The sequence below is a fragment of the Spermophilus citellus genome (assembly GCF_964194105.1).
Source record: "Spermophilus citellus genome assembly, chromosome: 10".
Lineage (NCBI taxonomy): Eukaryota > Metazoa > Chordata > Mammalia > Rodentia > Sciuridae > Spermophilus > Spermophilus citellus.
The window spans coordinates 31729528-31751448 of NC_138197.1; the positions used below are offsets into that span (position 1 = coordinate 31729528).

Below are 21921 nucleotides of genomic sequence, written 5' to 3' on the forward strand. Positions count from 1 at the left end.
CTGGATGAGGCTCCAGAGAATTGAGTGGAAAAAAAGCGCCAATCTTAGAAAGATAATACACTGTATAAATACATTTATATAACATTCTTGAAATGACAAATTATAGAAATAGAGTGCAGATTAGTGATACCAAGGATTAGCAAGGTGAGAGATCCAGAAGGGAAGAGCATTTGCTTAAAAAACATCTTCATGGTGCTGGAAGTGTTCTGTATCCTGATCATATCAGTGTCAATATCCTGGTTATGATCTTGTACCATAGGTTTGCAAGATGTAACCATTGGGGTAAATCAGGTAAAAAACACACAGGATTTCTTTGTTATTTTTTAGTTGTAGGTGAACACGATACCTTTATTTTTTATTTTTATGTGGTGCTGAGGATCAAACCCAGTGTCTCATGCGTGCTAGGCAAGCGCTCTACCACTGAGCCACAACCTCCACCCCTTGTATTTTTTTTTTTTTTATAATTGTATGTGAGTTTACAATATCTCAAACCAGAATTTAAAAATTAGCTTTCATAATTGCAAAGCAAAAGAAACAAAAAGAATAAAGTTCTACATATATATGCTTAGAAGGATGTCAAGGGTATTTCCTTAAATGAAAAGAGTAAGCTTTTAGGATGTGGCAGTGAAGGCCTATAATCCCAGCAATTTGGGAATCTGAGGCAGGATGATCACAAATTTAAAGTCAATCTCAACAACTTAATGAGACCTTGTCTAAAAAAAAAAAAAAATGAGGGCTCAGGTGTTGGCTCAGTGGTAAAGCACTTACCTAGCATGCAAGAGGCCTTGGGTTCAATTCTCAGCATTGCATATAAATAAATGAATAAAATAAAGGTCCATAAACATCTAAAAATATTTTTTAGAATTAATAAATAAAATAAAACATGAAAAGGAAAATAGATGTGACTCAGTGGTTAAGGGTCCCTGGGTTTAATCTCCCATACCTACAAAACAAAAAGAGAAAACAATCCAAACCTTAAAAATGTATGAGTAGCCCAGTATGGTGGTGCACGCCTATAATCCCAGCAGCTTGGGAGGCTGAGGCAGGAGGATCATGAGTTCAAAGCCAGCCTCAGCAACGGCGAGGTGCTAAGCAACTCAGTGAGACCCTGGGGAACCCTGTCTCCAAATAAATTAAAAAAAAAAATAGGACTGGGAATGTGGCTCAGTGATTGAGTGCACCTAAGTTCAATCCCGGGTATCAAAAAAGAAAACAGAATTAAGGATATAAAATTTTTTAAGTTGTGGGAGAAGCCAGGCACAGTGGCACACACCTGTAATCCCACATACTCTATGAGCTGAGGCAGGAAAATCACAAGTTGGAGGCTAACCTAGACAACTCAGTCAGACTCTGTCTCAAAATAAATAATACTATGGGCTTGGGTTCCATCCCTAGGACTGCAAAACATTATATATATATATAATGGGGGAGGGGGAGGGGGAGGGGGAGGGGGAGGGGGAGGGGGGAGGGGGGAGAGTTGGAGCTGGGAAAAATGGCATGAGCCTATAGTCCCAGCTACTTGGGAAGTTGAGGCAAGAGAATTATTTGAGGCTAGGCATTCCAGGCCAGCTTGGGTAACATAATGAGACCCTGTCTAAAAACAAACACCAAACAAATAAGTAAAAATAGTGGGCATATACTGCATTCCAGAAAGATGCTGTTTACATTAACTCTGGTTAATGTTACTGTGTGCCTCTCTCACTAGCACCCTAGCCAGCACTGAATGTTATTTAAACTGTTTTTTCTAATTTGACAGTTGAAAGATTTATCATTTTGCTTTAATTGGCATTTCTTCTATCACCTGTAAGATTCAAATATTGTGCTGTTTTCTAAATCTAAAATTCTTATGTCTTTTGAATTTCTGTTTTGTTTCTATGATCTGATCCATGTTACTTCAACTTCTGAATCAGAAAGTCAAATATTTTTTTTTTCCTCTTCTTCAATCTCTGGTTTCCCATCAGTCACCAACTATGGCTACTCCTTCGACAGTGTTATTTGGTTTCGTCCTTTTCTTTCTTTCTTTCTTTCTTTTTCTTTTAATGACATGTTATGTGAGCAGCCTCATATCTTTTTTCTAATATCTTTATTTTTTCACTTGTTTGTTTTTATGTGATGCTGAGGATTGAACCCAGCGCCTCACACATGCGAGGCAAGCTCTCTACCACTGAGCTACAGCCCCAGCCCCTGGTCCTCTTCCTTGTTGGGAATGCCACTATTACTAGCCCAGGCCCACATATCTTTCATGTGCACTACTGAGAGCACCCTGACAATTCTCTCTGCTACTAGTCTCTCCTACTTGGATTTCTTTTCCTCCTGCTGCAGTAATGACTTCCAAAGCAATGTTTTATACACATCACTCCTTAGCCCATTAGACCAAGCCAGGGAGCCTCTTCGGGACATTTTGCCTTCTCAGTACCACTTCCCACAACTTCCCAGCTGAAAACTGCCACACACAGATGGTCTCCAGACAGTTTGCCTACACTACTTTTCTGGGCCTTTTCCCCTTTCTTGGAATGTTCTTGCTGCTCCCCTTCTCTCTCTCCCATTCCCTATAAAACATTTTTTTTTCCTTGCTGGTACACAAGGAACCCAGGGCCTCGTGAATGATAGGCAAGTGCTCTACCACTGAGTTGCACCCTCAAACTGCCTACACTTTTTTTATTTCTTGGTACCAGGGATTGAACCCAGTGGTGCTTAACCATGGAGCCACATCCCCAATCTTTTTGTATTTTTTTTTTTTTAGAGAGAGAGAGAGAGATAGTTTTTTTTTTTTTTTTTTTTTTTTTTAGTTTTCGGTGGACACAACATCTTTATTTGTATGTGGTGCTGAGGATCAAACCCAGCGCCGCAGGCATGCCAGGCGAGTGCTCTACCACTTGAGCCACATCCCCAGCCCTGCTTTTTGTATTTTATTTAGAGAGAGGGTCTCACTGACTTGCTTAGGGCCTCACTAAATTACTGAGGCTGGCTTTGAACTTGCAATCCTTCTGCCTCAGCATCCAAGCCGCTAGGATTACAAGAATGCGGCACCGTGCCCAGCTCGCCTACACTTCTAAGACTTGTTTCCATACTGGTCTCTCCCATGAATTTATCCCAGGTTTTCCCATTCTCTTAGATTTTCCATACTATCTAGCAATTGCTTTTCCAAAGTATAGAACATCACAGAAAAGTGGGTCATGGTTTTCCTCATAAGAAAAACAGGAAAGCAAGAAGAAAGAGATATTTTAGGATATACATTTTGTTTTGAACCAATGGAGTCTGGAGCGATGGCAGGATATTTATATAGAGTTTTCTGTTGGTCCATTGAAAATGTGAGCCCAGAATTGAGGAGAGAAATTGGAACTTAGAATATGAATTTGGGGGCTGGGGTTGTGGCTCAGTGGTAGATCACTTGCCTAGCATGTGTGAGGCACTGGGTTTGATCCTCAGCACCGCAAAAAAATTAAATAAATAAACATATTAAAAAAGAATATTGGTTTGGGAGTCATCTTCAGAGCTGACTGGGGATGCATCAAAATTTAGAATGTCGGGGCTGGGGATGTGGCTCAAGCGGTAGCGTGCTAGCATGTGTGCGGCCCGGGTTCGATCCTCAACACCACATACAAATAAAGATGTGTGTCCACCGAAAACTAAAAAAAAATAAATATTAAAAAATTCTCTCTCTCTCTCTCTCTCTCACTCTCTTTAAAAAAAATTAGAATGTCTATAGAAATGGGGGGAAATACCAAAGACAGTCTCTGGCAACACCTAAATCTAGATGTCAGAACGAGAGTTCAAGAAGAAGAAAAATAAGTGGTACTTAGGTATGGAGGGGGGACTTGACAGAGGTAAAAAGTGGGTAGAAACAGAGTAGGCTACTTTTTCAAGACATTTGGTCAAACTAGTGGGCACAGTGGCACATGCCTATAATTCCAGAGACATGCGAGGCTGAGGCAGGAGGCTCATGAGTTCAAAGCTAGCCTCAGCAACTTAGCAAGGCCCTAAGCAACTCAGCAAGACTCTGTCTCTATAATGTAAAAAAAGACTGGGGATGTGGTTTAGTGGTTAAGCGACCCTGGGTTCAACCCCTAGTGCTAAAAAAAAAAAAAAAAAAAGTTTGGACAATTGTGTAAAAAATGTAGAAAAACTGGGGAACTAAATCAATGTGTAGATCCAGGGGGAAAGAGCAAGAGCAAGTCAGGTAGAAACTACAAAAGGGACAAATAAAAGGGTAGAGTGGTCAAATATTAGGTGTGTGCCCAGGGCTACAAGGTTGTCTGGAAAGGGTCCTGGAGAGAATGAGCCTGAGCAGAAGGGAAGAGAATGATAACCTGAGATCAGAGATGCTGGAGTGCATGGTCAACTTGATATCCGGTCTCCAGCACCAAGGCAACAGTGGGAATGGGCCTAGGAGTGCTCAAGGAGGCAGAGACATGCCACTGGGGTGGAGAGAGGCTTCACCCTCAGTCACATTTGTCCTATCTCTCTAATTATATATTCTAAGTGAAAAATGTCTGTATTTACTATACAAATTTAGCTTCTATTTTCCTCTTTTTCCTTGGTACCAGCATTGAACCCAGGGGCCTTAACCACTGAGCTTTGAACCCACATCACCATCCCTCTTTTACATTTTATTTAGAGACAGGGTCTCCCTGAGTTGCTCTGGGCCTCTCTTAGTTACTGAGGCTGGCTTTGAACTCAGGGTCCTCCTGCCTCAGCCACCCAAGCTGCTGGAAATATAGGCGTGTGCCACCATGCCCTGCGCAAAGTTAGCTTCTAACTCCCTTTTCTACAGGAATTGTGGAGCTGCCACTGCACCCAGAAAATGGTTAGTTAAAGAAAGGAATACCCTCTTGATGATAGTAGTTAGACGTTAACAGAGTATGAGGGTGGAGACTGAAGCTGGGGCTGTAGCTCAGTGGTAAAGCACTTGCCTAGCATGTGTGAGACCCTGGGTTCAATCCCCCAAAACAGAGGAAACCACATATCCATGCTAGAGGAACTTACCAGAGATAATATTTCACAGTGTACCAATCAGGCCTGAATTTTAATTCTAGCTCCACTTCTTATTGGAGATTAAAAAAAAAAATTGGAAAGGGCACACAGTGAACTCTCTCTCCTACACCCATCACATGATTATTTATTTACTTCTATTTTCCAGAGGCAAGTGAGATTATTTTCTTTTGTTTACTTCCCATATTTTTTACAAGGCATACACACATAATATATGCACACACACACACATGCACAGACATACACTTTCATTCTTAGTATTCATGGGGAATTAGTTCCAGCACCCCCTCTCCTCACTAATGAAGGTACCCAGATCCACAAATGCCCACCTCTCTTATAAGCAACAGTGTAGTATCTGCATATAACCTAGGTACATCTTCCTGTATACTTCAAATCATCTTTAGATTATTGATAACACCTAATAATGTAAATGCAAATTAAATAGCTGTTATACTGTACTGTTTAGGGAGAAAGTCTGTATAAGCAAGTACAGATGCAATTTTTTTTCAAATATTTTTTACCCATCGTTGGCTGAATGCAAAACCCACTGATATGGAGGGCAATCTCCCTCTCTCTCCATATATATACATTCACACACATGATTTTTTTTTTTTGGTACCGGGCATTGAACTCAGGAGAACTTGACCACTCCACTGAGCCACATCCCCAACCTTATTTTGTATTTTATTTAGAGTCAGGGTCTCAATGAGTTGCTTAACACCTTGCTTTTGCTGAGGCTGGCTTTGATTCTCCTGCCTTAGCCTCCCAAGCTGCTGGGATTACAGGTGTGTACCACCATGCCCGGCATATATATAAATTTTTTGTATCATTTTAATTTTAATATTTTGAATTATATATATATATTTATATATATATATATTATATATATATATTTCCTGTTTATTTACTTCTGGTGCTAGGAATCAAACCCAGGACCTTGTACATGCTAGGCAGGTGCTTTACCATTAAGCTACAACTGCCAGCCCTAGCCCTTTCTTTTAAAATAAATAATAACTTTCCTATGTACACATATGAATATACCCCAGAGAATCTCCACATCATGTACAACCACAAGACTGGGATCCTAATTAGAATAAGATATACTCCATGTTTTTTGTAAATATGTCAAAATAAACTTTGCTGTCATATATAACTAAAAAGAACCAATAAAATAAAAGAATTACATTATAAAAATAAATAAACAATAATATGTTTATTATATTATTTTATTCAGTTACTAATATTTCTTGGGCTGGGGCTGTGACTCAGCGGTAGCGCACTTGCCTGGCATGTGTGAGGCACTGGGTTCGATTCTCAGCACCACATGTGAATAAATGAAATAAAGGTCTATCAACAACTAAAAATATATATATTTTTAAAAATATTTATTTTTAGTTGTAGTTGGACACAATACCTTTATTTCACTTATTTGTTTTTATGTGGTGCTGAGGATCGAACCCAGGGTCTCGCACATGTGAGTGAGCGCTCTACGGCTGAGCCACAACCCCAGCCCATAAAAATATATTAAAAAAATATTTCTTAGGTGACATTGTTTCATATCAGAATAATGTAAAAAAAATCTTCCTTATTCTCCTCCCTCCCCCTTCCTTCCTTCCTTCCTTCCTTCCTTCCTTCCTTCCTTCCTTCCTTCCTTCCTTCCTTCCTTCCTTTCTTTCTTTCTTTCTTTCTTTCTTTCTTTCTTTCTTTCTTTCTTTCACCAGGGATTAAATCCAGGGGCACTTCACCACTGAACCACATCCCAGCCCCTTTTCTATATTTATTTAGAGACAGGGTCTTACTAAGTTGCTTAGGGCCTCACTAAATTGCTGAGGGCAGCTTTGAGCTCAAAATCCTCTTGCTTCAGCCTCCTGAGCTGCTGGGATTACAGGCATGTGCCACCACACCTGGCTCCTCATTCTTTTTTTAATGACTGCATAGCAATCCACTGAAGGGTGAACTATAATTTATTTAATCTATCCTTCTGTGTGTGTATGTGTGTGTGTGTAACTTTTAGCATTTTTTTTTGTTGTTGTTATTATTATTTGTTTGTTTCTTTTTGAGGTTTCTTTTTGTGATGAAACCAGTGCTTCATACATGCCAGGCAAGTACTTTACCACTGAGCCACATCCCCAGTCCATGGTCATTTAGTTTTGCATGTGCATTTGCGATTCTGATAGATATCACAAATTAGCTTCCAAAGAAATTGCATTGGTAATATGTAAGAATTTGGGCAATTGCTTAATTTCTGACTCTCAATGTCCTTATATGCACCATAAGTAAAATAGTACCTTTTTCTTGACATTATTGTAAATATTACTGGAGATAACAATGTTAAGTATTTGATGCTCTCCAAATAAGTACATTGTTTCACAGTATTTTTGAATTAGTAAGACATGATCCTTGCCAGGTAAATGGATATGATGGGACCTCCTCTCCAGACTTGGATTCTCTGACTAGGACAAGCAGCAGATTCTGCAGGAAATTAGCAACTCAGAGTTGTGGGCACTACTCCTCCCAGGGGTGCCATAGCATCAGAACATCTCAACCTTTCCATATGGCTTCTACTCACAGGTTCCTCCCATCTGAGTGATCGCACTGACTCAAAAAAATCCCAGTGGGATCAAGGATCCTTTCCTCTTATCATCTCTAAACTTAGGATGGAAGACTCAGGGACCTACATCTGTGAAGTGGAGAATAAGAAGATAGAGGTGGAATTGCAAGTGTTCAGATGTGAGTGGAGCAGGCCTGGGATGCAAACGACTCAATCCATCTCCCTTTCTCCCCTACTCCCACCTCTGCACCAAAACCAGGGCCTGAGCTAATGACACATCATAGCCTGCTAATGGATCATACTGGTCACTGAGACTTCTCAACCCTCCTCAGGCCTTTGGTCAAGGTTAAGGAGGGAGCAAGTCCTAGAGAAAGGGAAAGAAAAGAAATGGAAGCAACCAAGAGAAGGATAGAGAAAGACTAGGGAGGAGATGAAGATGTGGAAGAGAGTGAGATGGAGAAAGAGGGAGAGGAGAGAGAAAAGTCCTGCTTTGGGCTGGGAGTGGGCCTCAGGATGTTGGGAGGAAAGGTAATATTGGGACAAGGGACAGTGGAGAAACATTTTTGGTTTCCTCTCCTCTTCCCCTCTCCTTGAGGATGGTATGAATGTGACACAGGTGATTTGCTTCCTCCACAGTAACTGCCAACCCGGGTACCTGTCTGCTACAGGGGCAAAGCCTGACCCTGACCTTGGAATCCCCTCCTGGTAGTAAACCTTCAGTGAAATTCAAGCAACCAGGGAATAAAATTAGTACTGATGTCAAGGTCTCAGTACCCAATGTGGGATTCCAGGACAGTGGCACCTGGACATGCTTCATCTCCCAGGACCAGAAGAGTCTGGAGATAAAAATAAACATCTTGGTGTTGGGTAAGAAGTGGGGCTCTCTCTGCAGGCTCCTCCCTGCTTAGGGGCTCCCAGGCTCACCCCCCCCCCGGCATTCTCATTGCCCAGCTGCTGGCTCTGCTGCTGGAGGGTGGGTCCAGACTCCCCTGGATTGAGATCTGTCCTGAGTAACACACTGGGCCCCTCCTCCTCCTCGGTAAGCTAATGACAGCCACCCCTGAGCATGGCAGAACTGGGGGAAGGAAGAGATAGGGAATATAAGGATGTGACAGGCCCCAAAGGAGGAGTGGCAAAAGCATCTATTTTCTTTTTTGCCCCAGCTCCCAACCCCTACCAAGTTGGCAAATGCTCCTGCTCAAGGACACTAACCCCAGCAAGCCAACCCTAATGACTTTCTGTATTGCAAATGTATAATACTGAGTGAGAGAATTATAGGGAGACCAAGAACCCAGAACATGGGTTCTACCCCAGATTCTTATGTGCTTTTGTGACATAAGGCAGCATAGTGTGGTGATTTAGTGCACAGATTCTGATTTAAATTTTGACTCTGCCACAACCATGTATGTGTCCTCAAGCTAGGCATGGAACCTCTGTTCCTTAGTGTCTACATCTGTAAAATGGAACGGTGCTAACTGTGGCTGTGACAGTGCCTACCTGTCATCTCATAAATTGCATGTAGGACTGTGCCTGGTACACAGTAAGCTATATTTAAGTGTTAGCGCTTATCCTATGAAGGGTGATAACTTATGCACCTAAGGAGCACAGGCTAAATGGTTTCTGTGCTCCTGGAGTCTGGAGGAGGGAAAGTTCCCCTATCCCCTGTGGCTGAGCTGTTCTATAAAGACTTCTGGAAGCCATGGAAGACGGTCTGCTACAGGAACATGATGGATGAATGTTAGGGTGGGAGGGAAGATGGGAGAAACAAGAAGGAATATAGTACCTGACATGAGAACCTCCATGTGTGGGCTTACCTGGTCCTCTTCCATCTCTTTGCTGCCCTGCCACATGCCTACCAACCCTTTACTCCCTCATTTTCCTATCTCCTCCTCGCTCAGGGTTGTTCCCTTCCTATCTCCAGGTTTCCAGGAGACGCTCAACACAGTCTATAAGAAAGCTGGGGAGCAGGTGGAATTATCTTTTCCACTGAATATCAGAGATGAGGACCTGAGAGGGGAACTGAAGTGGCAGGCAGAGAGGTCTTCTTCCTCCAAGACCTGGGTCACCTTCTCCTTGAAGAATAAGCACTTTTCTGTGCAAAAGGTTACCCAGGACCCAAAGCTCCAGGTGGCTGAGAATCTCCCGCTGCGCTTCACCCTGTCTCAGGCTTTGCCTCAGTATGCTGGTTCTGGAGAACTGACTCTGATGCTTGACAAAGGAAAACTGCATAAGAACGTGAAGCTGGTGGTAATGAATGGTAAGGAGTGGGCTGAGAAGAAGAGGGCAAGAGAAGGAAGTGGAGGGGCTGGCCCAGGGTACCCTCTGAGGCTGGCTAGGTCCCAAAAGGAGGTGCCTACGCCTTGCTTGGTTGATTGAAGTGATCAAGGGCCCTCTGAGTTTGGGCCTGGCATGTTTGTTCCTTTTGATTTTGGTGTGGGGGACATAACCCAGGGCCCCTGTATATGATAAGCAAGTATTCTACCACTAAGCTACACTTCCAGCCCTGGACTGGTTTTGAACTGAGTCTGGAATTTGTATATTCTTCCCCAATATCCATGAAACAGCTGGATGTGGCTCCCTGAGAATCTCCAAAGGGCTTGGGCTAACAACCAGGGGTCTAGATCTGCCTCTGCCCAACCTTAGCCCTCTGTGATCCTGGCTAAGGCCCCTACCCACTGTGGGCCATCTTTCTCATCTTTTTAATAAGCTAACAATTTGTTCTGTTTATGATAGTAATGAAAAAATATCAAGCCTAACATTGAGTTCTTGGAATTCTTATTATAATAACTAAAAAAAAAAAAATAATGGCTAACACTTGATGCTTAGTGCATGTGAAGCCCAGTTCAAATATTTTACATGTATTCATACATTTAAAATTATCCTCTGAGGTTGAGCTGTTAAACAACTTTCTCAGGGACATACATCTTATAAGAAGTAAAGATAGGGCTGGGGATGTGGCTCAAGCGGTAGCGCGCTCGCCTGGCATGCGTGCGGCCCGGGTTCGATTCTCAGCACCACATACAAACAAAGATGTTGTGTCCGCCGAGAACTAAAAAATAAATATTAAGATTTTCTCTCTCTCACTCTCTCTTAAAAAAAAAAAAAAGAAGTAAAGATAGCTTGGATTCAAACCCAAGACCAGTGGAACTTACAAGCTGTTTTCTTCCTTACAATGGCATGAAAATGTGCCCCCCAAAAAGTAAAGAAGGCTACATGTGGAAAGGATCACTTTATTGTCCTACTGAATCCCCTTAGAGCTTGAAGGTACTAGGAACCCAGAGGGCCAGGCTCCTGGTCTCAGCCTCTTGTTCCTCTACAGTGACTTATCACCAGAATGACTTGATCTGTGAGGTGCTGGGACCCATTCCTCCCAAGCTGATGCTGAGCTTGAAGCTGGAGAACCAGGAGGTCTCAAAGCCCGTGAAGAGGATTCGGGTGCCAAACCCCAAGGCAGGGATGTGGCAGTGCGAACTGAGAGATGGGGTCAAGGTTCTACTGGATTTCAAGATTGATGGTGAGGATCCAGGTTCCAAGGCCTAACCCCAAGATTGGGCCTCCTAGCTGTAGAAGCTTCCTGGGGTTTGTAGAGACCACCCAGTGCCCCACCCTCTCAATTCCTCTAAGATGGAAGAGTTATATGTATGGTGTTCTGGAGACACAGAGGTGAGGTGGGATATGATCCTGGGTCCCACGTATACCTTCCAAGTTCCCACCTCCTTAAGGTTTGCAGCTGAGGAATAGGGCCTCCTTCCAAGAACAATCCTCTTTGACTTCTCTTCAAACCAGACATAAATACACACATATTCACACACAGGCCCCCAGGGTCTGAACCACTGCTTCTAGCTCTCTGAATACTCTGTAGTCTCTAAAATATATAATCCCTTCCCAGTTTTGCTCTCTCAAACCCTTTTGAGAGCCCTGCTTCCCTGATCCTTTCTCTTAGCCCTGGGGACCAGATCCTTGTTTTCCTCTCCAGCCGGCCCTCTGACCCTCTGATAGTGGTTGGTGTGCTGAGTACCCATCTCTCTTGCAGTTTCACCCACAGGGTTAAACCAGTACCAGCCAATGTTCCTGGCTGTCATAATTGGAGGCGCCTTGAGCTTCCTGCTCCTCGCCGGGCTCTGCATCTTCTGTTGTGTCAAGTGCCGACACCGAAGGGTAAGCAAGCCCTCAGGACCCACTCTGTCCCCCACTAGGCCCTTGAACACCTGAGGCTGGTAAAAATGCATCCTGCATGTGTGACCTTTTCTGGCCAGCCCCTCACTGCAAATCAGGCCTTGTCCTGGATCCTATGCAGAAGGAGAAGAAGGAAGGAGTAAAGAGTCAATTCTAGGACAGACGGTCTTAGCCATAATAACTGCTTCTCCTCTACCAGCTTTCCCCACTCCTCCCTCCAAGGGGTGCCTACCTTCTGGAGGCCTGGAACCCTCATGACTCTCCTCCTTGTTCCTGGACAGCGCCAGGCAGAGCGGATGTCTCAAATTAAGAGGCTTCTCAGTGAGAAGAAGACCTGCCAGTGCTCCCAGTAAGGATTTGGGCAGAGTGGTAAGGGAAGGGAGGAGGGAGGGAGAGGAAAGGGAGAGAGGAGGAAAGGTGAGGACAGTGGGGGAGAAGGCAAGGAGATCTAAGAAGTTGAGAAGAGAAAGAAGGAAGGGGTAAGGAGGAGGGATGGTGGTGAGCCCACAGGGGCTGAGGGAAGGGGGTAGAGATGAGAATGGGCCCAAAGGGATGTGGAGGTGGTAGGAAGGAGGAAGGAGGAAGGTAGAAGTCGAGGGTGCAAGTGAAAGGGCAACAGGCCTGGGGCATTTCTGGGTGGGCCCTTAAGTCATGCCCAGACACTTTCACTGTGCTGGAGAAAAGTGGGGTCTGGGAGCCATAGAGGTCCTAGAATACAAAGTGACTTAGGGACACACTGGCTCCCTTTTTTTTTTTTTTTTTTTTTGGTACTGGAGATTGAACCCAGGGGCACTTGACCACTGAGAAACATCCCCAAACCTTTTTATGTTTTATTTAGAGACAGGGCCTCACTAAGTTGCTTAGGGCCTCAGTAAGTTGCTGGTTTTAAACTCATGATCCTCCTGCCTCAGCCTCCCAAGCTGCTGGGATTAAAACTGTGCACCATCGTTCTCAACTCCCCTATTCTTTCTTCCTCCAGCAGGCTGCAGAAGACTCATAGTCTCACTTGAGGTGCAAGAGCCTGGGAGTTTCCCATGTGCATCCTCCTCAGCTATCTTCCTCGCACTTCCTCTTGGACTTGGGCCTGCAGACCAGATGAATGTAGCATATCCCAGCACCTCTGGCCTCCTCTTGCTTTCTTCCTCCACACTGACCATTGTTTCTCCTCTTTTGTTCCCAGCACCATTGGCAGAGTCTTGCTTTCAATTTTTCCTTAACAACATCATTCTTCCCTATTTCCTTTTCTTCCAAATCCTAGCCCTTCTTTAATTACTTCTTCTGGACCTACTCCCCAGCTGTTCACTTAGATCCCAGGGCAGTGAGAAGGACCAGCCTTGCCTGGCATGAGGGCAGGCCTGGGTCTAGAAATATGCAACACAAGACGGTCAGTTTGTTGGAGAGGAACCTGGCACCAAAGAGGGTGGGGATTTGCCCAACTGGTTAAGGACAAATACAGATCCAGGGACTCCTAAAGCCAGTCCCCATAGTCCCATGTTGCTTGCTTCTCACCCTATGTGAGCAGGGCTGTACCTTATCCAAATAGGCCCAGGTACACAATCTATGTATAAAAACACTAGTCCACAGACAATTTCTTACACCTAAGCAGTTTATAAACCATTTTCACATCTTCAATTTGACCCTTACAAAAACCCTGCAAGACTGATAGTGACAGAACCAAGATTATTATCTCTAGTTTTCCAGAAATGAAACCCAGAGAAGCAAGAAGATTCCCCACGGCCCTATAGCCAGCAAGTACTGGAGTCAGGACTAACCCAGGTCTCCTCACCCCTCTACCACCGCTGTTTCTTAATGCAGGGACAAATACCACACAGATCTCTGTGGTGGCTAGTCACAGGTACCCAGCATGCACCTTTGGATCCACAGAAACACATCACCCACAGGAAGGCCTGTCTCAAGAGCTCAGGAACATGGGAGAAGATCTTAGTGTCTAAAACCCCCTCCTTTATCACCTGCTGGTGGTGAGGCTTGTTACTGGAAGAAAATCCATTCAATTTTCTTTTTTTTATTGGTTGTTCAAAACATTACAAAGCTCTTGACATATCATATTTCATACATTAGATTCAAGTTGGTTATGAACTCTCAATTTTACCCCATATACAGATTGCAGAATCACATCGGTTACACATCCACATTTTTACATAATGCCCTATTAGTAACTGTTGTATTCTGCTGCCTTTCCTATCCTCTACTATCCCCCCTCCCCTCCCCTCCCCTCCCATCTTCTCTCTCTACCCCATCTACTGTAATTCATTTCTCTCCTTGTTTATTTTCCCGTTCCCCTCTCAATTTTCTTAATCAGAACACAGGATGGGAGTATCGGCCCCTTGGGAGAGAATGTCCAGGGAACTGCCACTCACCATGCATAGAACCATCAGGAAGGCGAGCTGTGCTTAGGGGAAGAGGCAGGGAGTTATCCTCGGGTGACCCTCTGAGGGGACCTCCTATGAAAGGTGATGATGTTGGGCCTCAGCCCACCTCTTGTACCCTCCTTTTTCTCCCCCCAAACAATTCAGGACCTGGGGAAATTGAGGTTATATGTATTCTCATTCCTTCCCTTCATGATCCATTTCTCTCAGGATCCCCAGCCTCCTATGCCTCTCTCCTTTCCCTTTCTTACCACCTCCCTCAGTCCCAACTCCTTGTCTGTTTTCCTTTCTCCTCTTTTTCTTTTCATCTTGCCTCTCTTACATACAGGAAGATCACCTATCTGCTGCCAGGGTCCCCATTGCTTACTTTATGTTTGTGCCTACTCCCAGTCCTAAGCTGACAGAAAATACAATAAAATTACTATGAAAAATAGTGTGTGTGTGTGTGTGTGTGTGTGTGTGTGTGTGTGTGTGGAGAGAGAGAGAGAGAGAGAGAGAGAGAGAGAGAGGATCCTTCTCTGGAGAGAACAGGAATCTTTGGAATCAGACCCAGAGAGGAGGTTGCCAGACCTGTCCCAGAAGGAAGGAGATGAAGTTTCCCTGGGAAAAATCCCCACAGGCTGATTGCCCACTTCAACCACCCAAAGTGTGTGTGACTAAGACTTTGTAATTACATGTGTATGACAGGCCAAGGGGGAGATAATGTAGGGTTTCTGTGTAGTTGGGAGAAAGGACTATAAGAAACTGCAATGTATGTGTGCAAATGGTGTGTGTCTCCAACATCAGCGTGTGCTTGTGTTCCAGTAGGAGGAAGCAGGATGTGTGTCTCACCACTCCCCAACTCCACCAGCAGCACCAGCTTGCACCACATGCCCCCTTACTCCCAAGAGCCTACAGTCCATGCCCCTTTGAACTCTACCCAAGGCACAGCCCTCACACGGAGGCACACCGTGACACACAGTGACACACGATGCCTCCTCCCTAAACAGCTAGCTCCTCAGTCCCCCCAAACACCAGCTGCCTCTCTGGGCTTGTGTTCGTGTTGAAAATCCGGGATGGGGTGGGGGCACAACACCAATCGTTTCACCAATGAAGCCCGCTCCCCGCATCCTCCTCGCCCCCTCCCTCCAGCGCCTTCCTTGCCCCTCCCCCTCCAAGTCACCACCGTCCAGTTTCCCCGCCCTAACCTCTCCGCCCCCCACCCCAAAGCTGTCTTTCAGTTCCCTAACCCCGGCTACCAGGCCCGATGACCTCGGGAGAGGGGAACCTGGAGGGGCTGACAGGGGCAGAGACTGAGTGAAGAGCGGGCTGAGCCGGAGAGGCCGGGGCTGGGGGGAGGGAGGCCCGAGGGAGGGAGGGAAGAAGGAGGAGGGCGGGCGAGCCGGAGCCGGCAGGCGGCGGGAGCCCAAGCGAGCGCGTCGGGAGTGCGTCTCCACGGCAGTGCTGGGCGCAGCCAGAGGTAAGACGACCCCTGCCCCGTCCCCCCAGCGTCGCCTCTGCTCTTTCCCCCACGCTGCCTCCTCTCCCCTCCAACCCGCCCCTCCTCCCCAGCCACCTGCTGTTTCTGCCCTGAAGAACGCGGTGGGTGACCGGAGGGAGGAGCCGCCTGACCTTACCCCTTCACCGCGAAGGGCGAGGGACCCTGTGGGCGTCGGAGCCCCCGGGATCCTTCTCTTTGCTTCTGATCTCTCTGTCCTTCACCTCCTTCTCTCTGCCCTTCACATCCTGCCTGCCTCCCTGCCTCCCTCTGACTCCCACCTCTATCTTCCTAAACCCACCAGCTGGGCCTGGGGGTTGGTGTGTGGGAAGGGGTCCAAAGCTGTAGAGGAGGGTGGTGGTGGGGGCCTCCTGACCAATTCCCTCCACCTCCTTCTGGCTAGCCATTGCCATGGCAACTAGGGAGTACTGGGCTCCAGAAAAGAGACAAAGGTGGGGGTGGATTCGGACCTCTTCAGGAGGGCAAGGGTCTTCCACAGGAAATAGACCCTGACACTGTTGTGCCTGGTCTTATCTCATAGTTCAAAAGCCATTATGCCCATCTTTATAGCCTCCACTCTATTCAGAGTTTCACCTGATTTCCTCTTAGCCCCCTCCCCAGGGCACACTGAAGCTCAGTCTTACTAAGATCAGGCTATTCTCCCTTCCATCAGAGGGAAACTGAGGCTCTGGGCCAGGGGAGGAAAGCCTCAGGTCTCTCAGTGGGAGTGGATACCTTAATGAGCAGCGGGTTTTTCTTCTCAGCTTGCCTATTCCCGGCTCCCTGCCTCCATCCTATCCCTCCTCCTTCTATGGTCTCCTCTCCAGGGGCTTCTGTGCTTTTCCTTCTATTTTCAGATACTATCACTTTGCCCCCTCTTTCTTTTCTGCTCAAACTCTCCTCCTTCTCTCTAGTTCCCCCTCTTTCCATTTCTGGATGATTCTGATGTCAGTGGTTTCCCCGCCTTCAGGTTTCCTAGCCCCCCCCCCCCCAGCCTCCTTTCTCCCATTTTCCCAGATCCCTGAGTAGCTTGGAGGGAGGGTGATTATCCAGGCTTGGGGAAGTGGGGCTGAGCACCAAGACCACTGGTCCAGGAAACTGGCAGTAGGGGAGGTGGTTTACTGTAAACCCCCAAGAATAAACAAGTCATGTGTCTCCCATCAGTAGCTCTGAAGGGAGATTTGGGGACATGAAGATAAGGGTGGAGTAGTACTGAGCAGGGGATATTATAAGAAGGAATCTGGAAGTTGGTATGGGGAGGGCTAAAAAGGGATGGGAGACAGGAAAGTAAGAATACATTTTTCCCTGGCAGTCTGGAAGCATGGGTGCTCATATCTACTGAGGTGTTTGGCCATCTAATTTCAGGCAGGGGAATGCTCTGAATCACTCCCTTGACTCACAATAATCAATCATTTCCTTAGTTTAAAGAGAATGAAACTATTGGGGGTACAGGAAGCTGGTTAGAGAGCAGCCTAGACTCAAACTCTGCCCTCTCCCACATCTCATCTTTCCCTTGCAGCTTGTCCAGGTGGAGAGCCCCACACCCAAACCCTCGGGGCATCTAGAAGATTCACTGGTCAAGAACCTGAAGGAAAAAGAGACCTGAAAGTCTCAGCATAGGGACCAGAGTCCCCCAGCCAGCCTCATAGTTGGGAAAGTAGCCAGCTTGCCTCCCTCATCAATTACAGGGATACTTAAGGAAGGGCCCCACCTACCATGGAGGCTGAGGACTGCCTTTGCTGACCGTCAGCCTCCTCTCCTGCCCTGCCCATCTGACCTTAACTGGGTCAGTCATGCGAAGCTGAGCAGTAGGGTGGGCCTGGGGACAGCCTGCCTAACTATAGGGCAAGAATTGGGGGCATCATGGGGGCGCTTGTGAGTGGGGCTCCTGGGTGAGACCTAGCCCCCGCCCCCAGGAGCTCAAGGGGGTGGGGGGCTGAGGATAGGATGGCTCGGGGCGGGGCAGGGGCAGAGGAAGCCTCCCTGCGCTCAAACGCATTGTCCTGGCTAGCCTGTGGGCTCCTGGCACTGCTGGCCAATGCCTGGATCATCCTCAGCATCTCAGCCAAGCAGCAGAAGCACAAGCCACTGGAGTTGCTGCTCTGCTTCCTCGCGGGCACACACATCCTCATGGCGGCTGTGCCCCTCACCACCTTCGCTGTGGTGCAGCTACGGCGTCAGGCTTCCTCTGACTATGACTGGAATGAGAGCATCTGCAAGGTCTTTGTGTCCACCTACTACACACTGGCCCTGGCCACCTGCTTCACAGTTGCATCGCTCTCCTACCATCGCATGTGGATGGTGCGTTGGCCTGTCAACTACCGTCTCAGCAATGCCAAGAAGCAGGCACTGCATGCTGTCATGGGCATCTGGATGGTCAGCTTCATCCTCTCCACACTGCCCTCCATTGGCTGGCACAACAATGGCGAGCGCTACTACGCCCGGGGCTGCCAGTTCATAGTCTCCAAGATTGGCCTCGGCTTTGGTGTCTGCTTCAGCCTCTTGCTACTTGGGGGCATTGTCATGGGGCTGGTTTGTGTGGCTATCACCTTCTACCAGACGCTGTGGGCTCGGCCTCGGAGGGCTCGCCAGGCCCGGAGAGCGGGGGGCAGTGGGGGAGCCAAGGCGGGTGGGCCAGGGGGACTGGGTACGCGGCCAGCTTTTGAGGTGCCAGCCATCGTGGTGGAAGATACCCGAGGGAAGCGTCGATCCTCTTTGGATGGCTCTGAGTCTGCCAAGACATCCCTGCAGGTCACCAACCTGGTCAGCGCTATCGTCTTTCTCTATGACTCACTCACAGGGGTGCCCATCTTGGTGAGATTGGTGTCCTCTGACCTGTTCTCCCTTAGTCCCCTGCACCATCATCTGACCTTCAACTTCATTAGTCATGCAGCAGTTTCATTATCTTTCTCCAGTTCCATCATTCATCTTCTTCTCCTGTACCTGTCCCCAAATTCATTGTTTTTGTTATGTTTTTGGTACTGGGGAGTGAACCCAGGGGGACTTTACCACTGAGCTACATTCCCAGCCCTTTTTATTTTGAGACAAAGTCTCACTAAGTTGCTTAGGGTCTCACTAAATTGCTGAGACTGGCCTCAAATTTGCAATCCTCCTGCCTCAGTCTCCTGAGCTGCTGGGATTATAGACATGCAACACTGAGCTCCGCCCCCCCCAATCCATTTGTGGTCCTCCATCTCCATCATTTATTTTCTAGTTCCTACCACCCCACTTCCCAGCTCTATCATCTGTGCTTTAGTCCCCATTATTCAACTCTCTTATCCACCCTTCAATTCCACTGCCTATCCTTCAGCTCTATCAGCTATCCCACAGCTCCCCTGTTCAACCTATTCAACTGCTGAGAGCCATTCTCCATTCCCTAATTCCCTCATGAGACCATACAATCTCATGCACAAAACTCCCCCATGGTTCACCCCACTACCCCAGCCAGTCTCTATTCCTGGATTTCTCCCCGTCTTCAAATTTCCTACACCATCTGTGTTCATCTCTCTCCTGACTCCAGCACACTCCCCTGACCTTCCCCTGAGTTGATCCTTTCCCCTCTGTTCACTCCATCTTCACTTCCAACTTACTTCTGTCCATTCACAAGGACAGATATCCCTTCCTGACCTCTTGTCCACCAACTGCACTAGGATATCCAAATCAGGTAGGCCCCCTTGGCTCTAGCTCTAAGCCTCTTTCCCTATCTCCCCACCAGGTGGTGAGCTTCTTCTCTCTGAAGTCAGACTCGGCTCCCCCATGGATGGTGCTGGCTGTGCTGTGGTGCTCCATGGCACAGACGCTGTTGCTGCCCTCCTTCATCTGGTCCTGTGAGCGCTACCGTGCCGACGTGCGCACAGTATGGGAGCAGTGCGTGGCTATCATGTCTGAGGAGGATGGCGATGACGGTCAGAGGAGGGGCCTGGCTTGTGCTTTCCTGGACATCTCTATTCTCTTTTCTGTCTTTTCTACTGCTTGGAGCGCCCCCTGCTGGATGGAGCATGTGCACCCCGGGGGTGGGGGTCCCCTTTGCCTAATCATGCATTCTGCCACTCATGGCTTCCTTATGCACTGTGGGCTCCCTTCACTGGAACTGGGCACCCTCTAGAAGGCCACCCTGCTTAGCTCTACCCCCTGCTCCAGGTAGAGTGCCTGAGAAACAGTCCCCAGTCCTAATGCAAAGGCTATGATACTAAACAGAAGCTAAACTTCCTGGGAGAGACCCCCACTTTAGGGACAGTTTTTGGAGGACAGGTAAATTTCAATAAGTAGGTCTATAGGTATGAAGCACTAGGGATTTGGCAATGACTGCAGCAAATACAAGCCACTCTCAAAGTCTTCTTAGAACTTATAGATTAAAGGGTACTGACAGGTTCTCTGGGACTTCTGGGACAGGGTGGGTGTTTTTTGCCTGTAACTCTGCCCCTTTTCTCTCCTAGATGGAGGCTGCGATGACTATACAGATGGCCGGGTGTGCAAAGTTCGCTTTGATGCTAATGGGGCCACAGGACCAGGGGGTCGGGACTCCACCCAGGTGAAGCTACTTCCTGGACGGCACATGCTTTTCCCCCCTCTGGAGAGAGTACACTACTTACAGGTGGGGGAATGGAGGTCCCACCCTCTACTCTGGTTCCCTACTCTACTTTTGTCCCGTTTTTGATACTTAAGCCCCTAGTTCCTACTCCTAGACCGCAGGGCACCCTAAAGGGCAGGTGAAGGAAAGGTATGGGAACAAAGGTTCCCTCAGATCTCTCAGAACCAAGTTTTTCCTCTGGAGGAAAAGTTTTGAAGTTAAAGACGTGGAGCCATCTATTTTAATTTTTTTGGGGGGGGGCAAATTATTATTATTATTTTAAAATTGGATTACAACCAATTTTGTTGGCATTAAAATTAGAGATATTTTAAGTTTGAGTAATGGCTACATACCAGTACTCAGAAATTAAGTTTGGCAAAAATGGGAATAGTTTCCTGTAATTACAGATCAGAAGGTAGAATTCAATTTCAGGAAACATAGACAAAACCCATGTTTACAAGATGGGCCCATCTTGCAGAGTCCCTACTGTGGTTCTTGCCTTCTCTTCCTTTGTTCCTGCAATATCTCCAGGTTTCACCTGCTCTTCTTCCCAGGTCCCTTTGTCTCGCCGTCTGTCTCATGATGAAACCAACATCTTCTCTACCCCTCGGGCACCAGGCTCCTTCCTGCACAAGTGGTCATCCTCTGATGACATCCGAATCCTCCCAGCCCAGAGCCGGGCCCTTGGGGGTCCTCCTGACTATCTGGGACAAAGACACAGGCTGGAGGACGAGGAGGATGAGGAAGAGGCTGAAGGTGGAGGGCTGGCCAGTCTTCGCCAATTCCTGGAAAGTGGGGTTCTGGGATCAGGTGGGGGGCCCCCACGGGGTCCTGGCTTCTTCCGTGAGGAGATTACCACCTTCATTGATGAGACACCTCTGCCATCTCCAACTGCCTCTCCAGGATCCTCTCCTCGCCGTCCCCGGCCACTGGGTCTCTCACCCCGCCGACTCTCCCTTGGGTCTCCTGATACCAGAGTTGCTGGACTTCCTTTGGGGCTAAGTGCAGGGAGACGATGTTCCCTAACAGGGAGTGAGGGGAATGCAAGGGCTTGGGGAAGATCCTGGGGCCCAGGAAACCCCATCTTCCCCCAGTTGACCCTGTGAGCCCATGTGGGCCTGCTGGACTCAGGAGAGGGGCCTGGGTGAGTACACCTCATTCTGGCCCTGAGACAAGGGCAGTTGTCTCCAGACTCTGGGGAGAGGGGCACTAGATCTTGGGCTCCTAAGCCCATGCTGTCTCCCATCCAAGTGACCAGATGACCTGCTCACCTTCCATCATCCCTAGCAAAATGTATTAAAGTCTGAAGTGTTGCCATGGAAACTTCAGTGTCCAGTGTACTGTGGTGGCAAAGGGTATAGTCGGAAGTTGGGGGTGGAGTGGGGCATGGAGTGCAGTAGCAGGGGACAGTGGCACAGAAAGACACATGGAGAAATCATCACACAAACTCCAACATGCAGTCCTAGCAGAGAAAAGTACTAACATATGGTGCTGGAGCACTGAGAGAGACACTTGAGTTTGTTGGTCTGGGGGTGTAAGGGACCTTTGTTCAGATTTGTGAAGGTGGTTTTAGAGTGTGGGTCCATCCCCAATGCCCCAACCTGCCTGCTTCCCCAAAATCCATCCAGGGACTCACCTTCTGAGCAATAAAAGTTTGGGGCCTGAGTTGGTGTCCTAGGCTTGGAGTTACCCTCCTCCAGACTGCATTCTAAAGCTTTTTCTCCAGAGGGGTGGATTGGTACGAGAGTGTGGGAGGTGTCCACACTCC

General features: G+C 47.3%; 2 protein-coding genes across 2 annotated transcripts in view; both read left to right on the forward strand.

Moving 5' to 3' along the window:
• Positions 1 to 14490, forward strand: part of CD4 (CD4 molecule) — a 32506-nt gene extending 18016 nt beyond the window's left edge. Inside the window, exons 4-10 of the mRNA XM_081311903.1 lie at positions 7564 to 7722; positions 8180 to 8410; positions 9465 to 9800; positions 10863 to 11057; positions 11577 to 11701; positions 12001 to 12068; positions 12699 to 14490. Of these exons, the coding sequence (XP_081168029.1) occupies positions 7564 to 7722; positions 8180 to 8410; positions 9465 to 9800; positions 10863 to 11057; positions 11577 to 11701; positions 12001 to 12068; positions 12699 to 12729 (1145 nt within the window). The 3' untranslated portion in view covers positions 12730 to 14490. The remainder of the gene's footprint in view (positions 1 to 7563; positions 7723 to 8179; positions 8411 to 9464; positions 9801 to 10862; positions 11058 to 11576; positions 11702 to 12000; positions 12069 to 12698) is intronic.
• An 840-nt stretch (positions 14491 to 15330) lies between these two features.
• Positions 15331 to 21470, forward strand: GPR162 (G protein-coupled receptor 162). The gene is made up of 5 exons (XM_081311145.1): positions 15331 to 15565; positions 17103 to 18397; positions 19299 to 19488; positions 20020 to 20177; positions 20708 to 21470. Exons 2-5 carry the CDS (start codon positions 17531 to 17533, stop codon positions 21257 to 21259), a joined length of 1767 nt encoding a protein of 588 aa, XP_081167271.1. The 5' UTR covers positions 15331 to 15565; positions 17103 to 17530; the 3' UTR covers positions 21260 to 21470.
• Positions 21471 to 21921: the final 451 nt, after the last annotated feature.

Bases quoted from the DNA above. Each gene is read 5' to 3' on its own strand.
- GPR162 (XM_081311145.1), top strand. From the start codon at position 17,531: ATGGCTCGGGGCGGGGCAGGGGCAGAGGAAGCCTCCCTGCGCTCAAAC. The intron at 18,398-19,298 runs GTGAGATTGGTG...TCTCCCCACCAG, and splicing joins TCACAGGGGTGCCCATCTTG to GTGGTGAGCTTCTTCTCTCT. The intron at 19,489-20,019 runs GTCAGAGGAGGG...TTTCTCTCCTAG, and splicing joins TGAGGAGGATGGCGATGACG to ATGGAGGCTGCGATGACTAT.